Genomic DNA, 11240 nt, shown 5'->3' with positions numbered 1-11240 from the left:
ACTCTCTTCCCCTTCATCTGCACCCCCAGTGCCCAGCCCTCCAGCCCCTAGGTAAGCCGTCCTTGATTCCCCTTGCCCTGACATTCATTCTCTCTCATCTGTCTTGCCAATACCTTCAGGACAGAATGGACAGCTCCCTTTGACAGACCCCAAGCTGGAAACTCTAAGCCTTATGCATATCTACCTTTTGCCCTAGGACTGGAGAAGGACAATTAGAAATGAAAAGTTTCTTTTGAGGAGAGGAGAAACAGAAGAATCTAGGCTCTTAACTAGCAGGTAGCTGGGGGAAAAGCAAGCAAAACTAGATCCTTAACCCACGAACACCAGATAGGTATCCTGTGTGGAATACAACCGTGTGGTCCACAGAGGCAGCAGAGTCAACATAAGATGCTCTTGGACCAAAGAATAAAAGGTACACACAGTCAATAGAAGTTTCCTAACAGATCTTCACAATCAAAGGCTCATACTTAGGGAGGCTGTGAGACGCCATTGAAGGTAGGTAAGAAAGGGGTTGGGATAGCCTTCACCAGGAATGTGATAGAAGGAATTCAGTTAGCAGAGAACAGATTGGTATCCTGGAGTCAAATATTCCTAGATCAAATCCCGAATAGTTGCTTGCCTGGGTTGAAATGCTTAATCCCCTGAACCTCAGTTTCTTTTGTGTATAATGGGAATGATGCACGGCCTCACAGAACCAAAGTTAAGTGGTAAGTAAAACACTTGAAAACACCTGGCACTTCTCGGGTGTCTAATAAACTTAACCTGCCCATCAAAGACAGGGCTGAGCTAGGTATCCTCAGATCTTCCTATTCCAGAGTCTGAATGAGTTTTGATCCCTTCCTGGCTGCTGGAAAGGAAGGCTTACACCTGGGAAAGATAAAGAAGTTCAGATTAGGTAGCTGAATGGAGAAAAGAGGATGCTGAGAACGTGTAGAGGTCACCTCTAACACCCATCCACCCCTGCTCGTTCCCTCTTCTAGAATAAAGGGGGAAACAAGGTTCAGAATTTTAAAATCCGTTCTGAAGGACCTCAGTTTCCCATGTGTACTGTGAAGGAATAGGACTTGATGTTCCCTTCCAGCTGTGGCTTCCGCTATAGGAAGGGGAAGCGGAGGATTCAGACAGGAGGCAAGGCAGTAAGGAACAACTTGTCAGGGTTCCCCACCCCACGCCCGGCCCTCCGTGGAACGCGGGACAGCCACCTCGGTGTAGTCTTTAAGCTTTTTTATTGTGCTAACACTGTTGCCTCGGAGCTCAGAACTCACACACAGAACAATTCAGTCCTGACCCCCACCTTCCCAGGGCTGGGGGCCCTCTGCCTTGGCTGGGGACACCTGGCTTGTTGTACCTCTGCGGTTCTGGGATACCGACTGCTTCCCTCCCTTCCTCTCCCTGGAGCCCAGGGTGAGAAAGGGTTCTGAACTGTCTTCCTCCGTCCCCCTGCCCCCTCCTACTTCAGAGCCACAGGAGGCTCTGTCTCCCTAGGCGTCTCTGAAGGAAATTCCCCTGAACTCTCTGCCGCCAGGCGGCCGGTGAGAGCCAGGTCTGCGCCCGCCCGAGCCTGTCCCCAGCTGCAGGCGGAGAGCCCCGAACCGCCTCCCAGCCGGGGCGCAGCCCGGTGTTGCGCGCTCACACTAAGAGGCCGTCCTTGCACGACCGCTGCTCGACCTGGACACAGTCGGCGCAATCGGCCGACTCCGCGCTCTTGACCTTGATGTAGACGGGGGAGGGGCCCGCTTCGCAGGCTGCGGAGGCTGTGCGGGGCACTAGGGCCACGTCGTCGGGGCCGCCGCAGGGCGGAGGCGCGTACTTGCGGCGCAGGGAGCGGCTGACGTTCTGCGTCGGGTACCCCAGGAGGTGGGTGACGCGGCTGCCGCGCCCGCTGGCCTTGCACCCGGGCGCCTCGGCGTCCACTCTGGAAAACAACAGGCGGGCGCGTGAGCTGGCTCCTCCACGGCGCGGCGTTGGCACGGCCTGGGCAGAGCTGGGGGCTCTTGGCAACCTCTCATCTCCCGCGCCCCCCTCCACCTGCCCCTCATCTCTCTCTCTCTCTCTCTCTCTCTCTCTCTCTCTCTCTCTCTCTCTCTCTCTCTCTCTCTCTCTCTCTCTCTCTCTCTCTCTCTGCCTCACCGTACTCTCCCCTTCTCTGTACATTCCTAGACGGGCGACCCTGCAGCGTCCCCATGCCACTCTCCCCATCCTTTAGACCCCACTTGTGTCCCAGCAGCCCAGGGTCCCTTTCTAGTGTTTGTCTGGAAGGGAGGCTTAATGATCCGGGAGTTGTGTCTCTCCTTTCCTTGACTAACCCTCACCTTGCTCTCTGGCAAGCTCTCATCGCCTCCTGTCCCTCCCTTTTCTTTCCCTCCGTCCCCAAGGCATTGCAATCATTAGCACTGCTATTCTTGTTCTATTTTTATTTCTACTTTGCTTCTAATGTAAGTTATTAGCACTACTGATGTTAACTCCTCTTAAATAGGCATTTGAGGGTTTTGCCGGCGCGATACAAGGGAAAGGTGAAAAGACATGGTCCCTGCCCTCCAGGAGCTTACAGTCTAGGCCAGACAGACCGAGGGATGCATAGACGACAGAAAGAAAAGGGAAGGCAGGGAGCAGAGGTGAAGACTGGAAGCAGGAAGGGGAAAGACAGAAAAGCCATGCGGCGAGTGGGCAGGTCGACATGCTGTAGTCCCAGCACTCCATGGCGATGGCGGGCAGGTTTGGGGTAGGATTCCCAGCCGGCCGATGGCAGACAGGGGTGAAGAGGACAGGGCGCCGGTCCCCCGCCGTGCAGCAGCATGCAGCATGCATCAGGTTTTACCTGATCTCACTAGCCAAGTCGCCGCCGCAGGCCCCTCCGCCGACCCCGCCGCCGACCCCGTAGCCGAAGGCACCGCGGGCACCACCCCCGGCGCCTCCGCAGCAGCAGGCGATGATCCCCCAGATGCCTAGTGCCAGGCAGGCCAACATGAGCAAAGAGCCTAGCACTGAGCCAACGATCATGCCTACACGCTGGGAGTCTGTGGAGAGAAGTGGAAGCAATCAGGTTTCTCACAGCCTGGCACATGCCAGGGCAATTGTCTGTGGGAAAGAACCCAGGGCCCCGGGAAGCCCGATGAGGAAGATGTGGGAAGGTGCAGGGTAAGTGAATCTGCAGATGGCTTCCAACTGCTCTAGACAAAAGCCTAGCCTGACAGCAGGGCAGAGGCTACAACCCCAGGTACCTGCCATCCAACCCTCCCAGCCAGGGGACTCTCAGGGCTGAGGTACCTACCTGAGACTTTCACTTCCACCACGCAGACGCTATAGCCCACATGGTTGGCCACTGTGCACTGATACAGCCCATCATCATCTGCATTGACGTTTTTCAACACCAGGTCGCCATTGCCCATGCCTGAAATTGGAAGAGCATCAGAGGGGTAGTGAGACAGAGAAGCCTGATCTCTGAGAGCTCCTACCTTGCCCAGCCCCTGTGGGATGCGGGATGAAATACCACTCAAAACAAACAAACAAAAACCAGAAAGGTGTATGCAAGCATTCACAAGTCCACTCTACTCTAAATACTACCCTTGCTGAGACAGAAAGACGGGAAAGAAGGACCCCTCTCTCAGAAAGAAGACAGAGTCCCCATTATTTCTCTGTGACCTCAGGGAAATACATCCTGAGTCTGAGCACGGGTCCTGTCTATTATCCAGCTTCTCTAAGTGCTAGGAGGCTCACATCCCGGTGAATGGTAGTTACTAGGAAGTATTCCTTTTTTCATCTGTTACAGAGGTGGTGGCCACTTGCCTGAGATTTACCACCAATCAGCATCCTAGCCAGGATCCTAGCCAGCTCCTCCTTGGACCATGTTCTCTCCACATTAGCCGTGCTGCCTTTGACTGACATCCCATTTATGCCTTCTCTCCTTCCCTCAATATCAGCTGCTGGGATATGCCCAGATGAGCAGCCTGTCCTAGACTTGGTACCACTGACAAATCATGGAAGTCCCAGCAGGCCCCCTTTCCCAGCCCTCTGCTTATCTTCACCCTCCCTTGGCTAGACCCCCTCACCTTGATTGATGGAGCTGTGGAAAGATTCTTGATAAGAGAGTTCAGAGTGGAAGCTGTGCTGGGAGTGGTAGGATCCAGCTCGGTAGGGGTAACTGTGCCCACTGATCTTGGCCCACTTGTAGGACAGGGGCTGAGAGCCTCCATTGGCAAAGCACTTCAGTACCACATCGTTGCCCTTGGACATGTGGCCTTCGGTCCAGCACATGGGTACCGCAGGACGTGCTGTAACAAGGCAGGCAATTATAAACCCAGACCCAGCCAAAAGACAGAGCCAGGTTCACATTAGCCAATCCATTCTGAAGCCTGGGAAAGGGGAGCCCAGAATAATCTGGTCATACCTTGGACAGTGACAATGACCTTCCTGGTGGCCATGGTGGTCTTCTTTACCCGACACTCGTATGTTGCTGTGTCAGATACCTGCAGGTTCATGAGGTTGATGGAGGCATCATACTGGCTGGGATCTGAGGCTGCAAAGCGGACCCTCTGCTGCAGATGAGGGAGGTTGCCATGGCCTATCCTCTTGTCTTGATAAGTAAGAAACTGTTAAGAAGAGAAAGAGAGCTGTTGAGATAAACTGAGCCAAGGAGGGTCATGCAAGTTGATTGGGCAGTTCACTGACCTTCTCTAAGACTCAATTTTCTCACTGAAGAAATGGGAAGGATAGTGTCAGGCACACTGATCTCTTACAGAATGAGTGAGAGCTAATGATATTAGATATTCTAGAGAAATATAAGGTCAGATCAAGAACTTCTAAAGTCGGGGGCCATACTTAATCTTCTTCTTAATATAGGGTAGAGGGATGTGGAATCTGGCTGGCTGGATTCCCGGTTGGAAAGCTCTAATCCCTGTTGCCTCATTCCCTAAAAGATCTTGGAGGAAGTTCGAGGTCTTGGTTTCCTCACTTGCCTTCTTCCTTCTCCCTCAGGATGTTGGCTTCCCACCAGGTTTTGACATCACAGAGTAGACAGAGGACAGAGAATCCTGTGCCAAGCACTTACCACATTCTCCCTATGTGAGGGTTCTGAGTTGACTTGCATCCACTCAATGTCCAGACCATTGGGACCATAGTCCTCAGGATCCAGGATGTAGGGGCAGCCTAGCCTCACATTGTCACCTTCTGCCAGATACATGACCTCCTGGCCATCCCCGTTGATCCTTACAGCAGACAACAGTGCTGGTGAAGGGTGAAGTGGGTGGGGAGATGAGAACAGAAACAATTCTTGAGTAGCCGGTCTCTGCCACTTTGTACCTGTCAGCCAGAACTCAGTGGGGCTTCCAAAGGAGTGTGTGTGTGTGTGTGTGTGTGTGTGTGTGTGTGTGTGTCCCTGACTGTTGTATCTCTGTGTGTCTGTGTGTATATGTGTGTGTACTGGCATTAGCAATACTTAATATTGTTAGTTCATTCATATGTCAGTCAGTCTCTGTGTATTCTTGTGAACTTGTATATATATTCTAGACTTGTGTAGATGTGCATTTGAATACCGTTTACATACATAGCTCTTGTGTTATATTTATGTGTATATACAATGATGCATTTGAAAATATGAATATATGCACAAATATGCATTATATATATGTTTATTAGTCTTTGTAGCTACAAAGATATTCATGCACACAACCTTGTAGTAGATCTACCCACATATTTACATGATAGTGTAGGCAATTGTGTGTGTGCATGCATGAAACACCCAAAGCTGTTAAATGTTCTATTAGAAGAATCGGGCTGTTTAAAAGCCACATGTATGGGCTGGGTTTGAGTGAAGCCAGAAAGTGGAAAGTGGATACAAAGACTCCTGGCATCTTTTTCCATCCTGAAAATCATAAGACTAGGTCTATCTGTGTGTGTTGGTATGTTTTATGTGCTCTGTGTGTGTCTGTTTGTGTGTGATGCATGATAATGTGTGCTGGCTATAGAAGTGTTCTAAGTGACAGCATATGCCTTGGGCAGCTGTAACCTAGAGCCTGGCCGTGTTCATGCGCATGTCTTTGTCTGTGGCAGCTTGTATATGTAGAATAAGCCTTGTATGGCAGAGTGTACCATTGTAGACTGTGTGTCCTCCTTGTGTGTTTGTGTGGCTCCAGCATAGCTGCTTCCACTTGCTTGCTCCCTTTGGGGCCCCTCCTGCCACTGAGTCAGAGTAGAAGCCCAGGGTTTGGAGCAGGATCAGGAAGCTTAGAAGTGAGCTCCTCCCCCGGCCCCACCTCCCTACCCTGAAGCCTCAGGCAAGCTCTAGCCCCAACCGGTTAGACCTAGAGAAGAATAAGGGGGGGAGTGAACCCAGGGCCCCACCCTAGACACTCAGCTCCCTGCCTCCCCAGTCTGCAGCACTCCCTCTACAAGCCCCTCACCAAGCTTTTCCATTGATGGCCAAGTTCTGAGTAAGTATGCTCTTTGGGTTCCATCCCCAAAACTCAGGAAGCCTCTCCCCACTTCCCTACCCCCCCCCACACACACACAGGTATACACTGTACTGGTCTATTTGTTTACAAATAGACACGGATATGTTCTTTCAAGCCCTCAGATGTGAATATATTACCATGCAGTCCCTACGTTATTACACACAAGCTATTAGATCTATACACGAACACACATCTACAGACAGAGTACACACTAATCTAAGACACACCCACTGCACGCTCTTGTGGCTTCCTGTGCGTCCATTCAAGACCAGACATATCTGCAGAAGCCCTGAGTTCTATGTGTAACCTGTCTCTGGAAAAGCCAGCGAGGGCCTTACATTTCCCCCCAACATCTCAAGCATCACCAGGCCTGCCCCTCCTAAACCATGGCTAGCCCACAAACACGATCCTAATCCAATAGACTCTGAGTTATTCTCCAACAGGCAGTCTGGCTTGTGGGACTCTAACGGGACCTGGAGATGCCTCCTCCAGCCTTAGGCCAAGAGAATACCAGCTCATTCCTAAGATAAGGATCCTGATGCCATCTGCCAGATCCTGAGGCGGCAAGAGGCAAGCCAGGGATGAGCCAGAATTCAGCTCCACCCCGGGGATGAGCCACTGGAAACAGATGACGACAGGGAGGATTCCCTTTACCTACACCACGGAGGTCAGCCAGACTGAGGGTAAGTATTTAGAGAAAGGGGTTTGGGGAGAAGGGACAAGCTGGAAAAGAATGCCGCCACCCCACGCTAGATTGTCTTGCTCCAATTGTCCTAGGCCGTGGAGCCTCGCCCTAGCTCCTAAACCTCCTTAGATGCTTTCTCAGCCTCCTCCCAAGGGTTCCAGCCTTTTTGTACCTCCTCCCACCCCTTGGGAAGTTGTTCCTGGCATATCACCCGGGTTTATATTGTTGAGACACTGGGTATGAATTTCCAGGGAATGTAAGAGAAGAAGGCAGCGTGCATGGAGAGAAGAGCCTATGCAAGTCGGTGTAGAAAGAGTCCTAGACACGACTTGGGGAGAGAGGGACACTGGAAAGTCAAGAGGCTGTCCGAAGAAACTGGTGATTGTCCCTTATAAAATCACCAGGGCTGGCCACCTTCTGTGGGGGAATGTCACCTCAGCAAGTGTCTGTTCTAAGCTAAGAAAACTATCCTAAATTTTCAAGCTGATTTCAGCCTGGAAAGGGAAGTGAGAATTTAAAAAGGCAGTTCAGAAAGTATCGGCACGCACCTCCACACAGCAAGCATCTAGCCCACATACCCTCACGCAGAGAGCACACACGGAGATGCCTCCAGCTCTCCTGGCACAGCCAGGGCTTCCTGAGTAGGCACTCCCTGAGAAGCCCTCAGCAGAGAAAGGGTGCAGCAGGCATTTAGCCAGAAATGCAGCCATCACACACACACACACACACACACACACACACACACACACACACACACACACACAGGCACGCGTATTCCCATACACAAAAACAGAACAAAACAGTCTCCCTTCTCCGTCTCCTTCCTCATACCCTTCATCGTACATCTGGACCCCACAAGGGGCTCATGCTATTTTCAGCTATTTTCAATACTTGATAGGATGTCCCTTGCTGAGACTTGCCCAGTCCCGGGCAGGCAGCCACTGTATCCAAACCTGAGCCCTGCCTTCCAGAGAGGTGCCCCAGAGAGGTGAAGAGGGCTCGTTTACCATCCATCCTGTCCACATTCTCTCAGCCTCATCCCAGGAGAGGCATCACCTGTGGTCTCTCACGGCACATAAGGCAAAGAACAGCAGCCCTCGGCCTGGGTTCTTACTGGCTATGATAAACAGCCCAGCGTAGAAGCGCTTTCAAGGCAAACAGCTCTCCTGCCCAGTGCTCTGGCTTGGGTGAGCTGGCCCTTCCCCTGGGAAGAGTCTGAACGAAAGGGATCATTGCCAGGCTCCTCCCCAACCCCCACCCAGAGCTGCTGCTCACCTGATTCATCCCCCGCCTGCAATTCCCACAACTAACTCCGTATCTCCAAGCAAGCCCTATCTCCATCTCCCAGCGTGGAAACATCAGAGAGGGCACCTGCACACGTATATGAGCTACGTAAGCTGTCAACAACGCCATGAAGATCTATTCCAAGGCCTCTGCACACAGACACTGTCCCAAGCCTTCAGGCACAGGCTGTCCTGAGGAGAAGCTCCCTAGGCAGGATCCAGATCAGTGTCAGCAAAGTGAAGGTAGACAGTTTCTACCAGTGCGTCGTTGGCCATCTTTGAGGCTCTTCTGTGAGCTCTCGTTCATCCCTGACCTCCTAGCATAATGCATCTCTGCCCCTGCCCAGTCCCATACCTGGGCTCAGGCACACGAGTAGTAGATGGAATGCTCCTCGAACTCCCATGTCTCTAGGCTTGATCTTTCCTCCGCCTGAGCTGGGTTCCAGTGGGCTGGTGGTGGTTGGTGGTGGGTGGATGGGGCAGGTGGAGGGAGGGGGAGCGGAGGGCCCAGACACTGCCCGGGGTGGCAGGAAGGTGCAATGAGTGCCAGGCTAAGGTGCAGCCGGAGTTATTTCTATAGGAGGGAGGGGGCCTGGTCCCCGCCTAGGGGAGGAGCCCAAGTAGCCCTAATTAGCAGGGTGACAGGATGGCCTACCCAGGCATTACACAGCCCTCACCCAAGCTCTTCCCTGTCCCAAGAGTAGCGCACGGCGACCAGCGGGACTTGTAATTAGGCACCTGTTAAACCTCCACTTCCTCCTGGCCAGGTCCTCAGGGTGACAACAGTTGCCCCATTTTACAGCGTCCACGGAGCTCCCCTCACCACTCATTTGTTGCCTGCTTCCCTGGGGGGAAGTGGGGAAGAGGAAGGAAAGGCAAGATTTGGGGAGGAAAGGATGGGCAGGATTTGAAGAGTTACTACTGACCAAAGACACCCCAGAGCAGCCTGGCTCGCACCCCCATTGCAGACCCAGATTTCCAGGTCCAAACCCCTTCAAGCATCCCTTGCTTTCCAGGGAGACCATGCCAGGTCAGGTCTAAAAGATAGTGTACCAGAGAAGGGATGCTTCTCCCATGATGGGACCTAACCCTGTCCCTGGCTCAGGTGACAGGGAATACTGGAATGTAGCTTTTCTCTGTCCTTTGGGCTAAGGAGGGAAAGAAAGGGTGTGTATAAGAACAGGATCTTCCCTTGCAACTACTTCTTCATCTTTGGTGACACAAAGGTCATCCCCCAAGTTCCAGGACCCCAGCGAGCCCAAGTTGCTATGATGGGTCTAGATCCCTAACTCCACACAAATCTAAATCAGTTTACCAAGGCTTGAAGAAGAGGGAAGAAGGGGTCAGGGCATTTGGGGGGAGTGAGGGACTGTCAAGGGAGAGAGGGTGTTTGAGATGAGCAGAACAAGAGGTCATGTGAGTGTGTGTTTCTCTCACAGATACGAAGGGAAAAGAGCTGAGCCCCGCGGTGTGCTTTCTTCAGGGATTTCTTGGACTCTCAGCCAGGCCCTGGTGGTTTAATGAAGGTCCATGTTAGCAGAGGTCATAATCCCCTAAGAACAAAAACCCTCAAAGCCAGGCCTGACCAGTGGGCAACTACAGTCATCAGGGTGACTAATCCATCCCAGTTCTAGGCAGTTAGGTTGAAGCTGGGGTGGGAGAGAGTCTTAGTCAGCAGAAGGGGGCAGGCCAGCCACTGTTGGTTGATCCATGGATTCAGAACAGTTCCTTAACCTTCCCTGGATTCCAGGACTGTCCAACAGATGGCAAGTCACGACAAGCCACATTCTATAGGTTCACTCCCTCAAGGGATGCCAGAGCCTTCTCCACAACTGACCTGGGGCTCAGGAAGGGCAGAGGGGGAAGAGTCTTTAGGAGAGTTATGGGGTTCAGGAATGTTGCCAGGGTCCACCTCCTTGGAAGAATAGGACAGAACAATAAGGAAGCACAGGAGTCCACGCGGCTCTGTGTCCCAAATCCTTTTACCCAAACTGCCAACAATAACAGGTTGCTCGAGGGCCCACCAGATGTACATAGTGGCTATCCTCATTTCCTTAACTATTTTTGGATTTATGGGGTTGTCCTGAGCCTTCTGGGTCATTGTCCCCAATCTACAGGTAGGGACACTGATGCCCAGAGAAGCAAAGATACAGTTCAGTTGCAGCTACTGGTGAAGTAGGGGATAGACAGGCATCCTGACTCTCAGCCCAGAGTGGTCCAAAAGAGGGCTTGATAGCCATATGGACTGCTGCACATCAGAGGAAGAGCAGGAAGGCAGTGGTGAGTGGAGGGGAAAGCAGGAAGGGGCAGGATTAGAGAGAGACCAGATGGAAAGGGGGAGATCTGTGGTTCCACTCAACTGAGGTGCAGGGATTCATTTGAGCTCTGGATCTGAGTTAATGTGCCATGATGGCTGTCCCTGGGGTTAAATTTGGGGTTATTTGAAATTATGGGTGAGGTTGAGGCCAGATTTGAGGTTGGGATTAAAGTTAAGGCCAGTATTAAGGTTAGAATTACAGCTACAAGTACAGCTTGGAGTTAAGGCTGGGCTTTGTGTTATGATAAGAATTCATTTTTGGTGTCATTTGTAGATAGGCTTAGGGATACAGATTGAGGTAAATCAAAGGCTGGGTTGAAATTGATTCAAGATTTGTTACAATGAGTTTGAATTAAGTTTGAGATTTAAGTCAAAAGATAGTGCAGCTGTGCTTAAAACATGGGTGAAAATATATATGATCAAGAGGGTTCAAGGTAATCAAAAATGAGATTTTATGATATCGAAAGATACCAGTGGCTTCTTGCTGAATCCCGGCTTGACTCAGC

The 11240-nt window shown here is 51.7% G+C and overlaps 1 protein-coding gene across 1 annotated transcript; it reads right to left on the bottom strand.

Annotated features, from left to right (window-relative positions):
- Positions 1-1495: 1495 nt before the first annotated feature.
- Vsig8 (V-set and immunoglobulin domain containing 8) lies at positions 1496-8821 on the bottom strand. Its single transcript, XM_075987554.1, has 7 exons — positions 8773-8821; positions 5048-5223; positions 4388-4589; positions 4050-4271; positions 3272-3391; positions 2819-3017; positions 1496-1915 (listed from the first exon to the last, which is right to left on the bottom strand). The coding sequence occupies exons 1-7, from the start codon at positions 8819-8821 to the stop codon at positions 1630-1632; spliced, it is 1254 nt and encodes a 417-aa protein (XP_075843669.1). The 3' UTR covers positions 1496-1629.
- Between the last annotated feature and the right edge of the window lie 2419 nt (positions 8822-11240).

The sequence above is a fragment of the Microtus pennsylvanicus genome, chromosome 10, assembly GCF_037038515.1.
Source record: "Microtus pennsylvanicus isolate mMicPen1 chromosome 10, mMicPen1.hap1, whole genome shotgun sequence".
NCBI classification, from domain to species: domain Eukaryota; kingdom Metazoa; phylum Chordata; class Mammalia; order Rodentia; family Cricetidae; genus Microtus; species Microtus pennsylvanicus.
The sequence above is the reverse complement of the archived record's forward strand: the minus strand, read 5'-3'. Positions and strand labels throughout refer to the sequence as shown.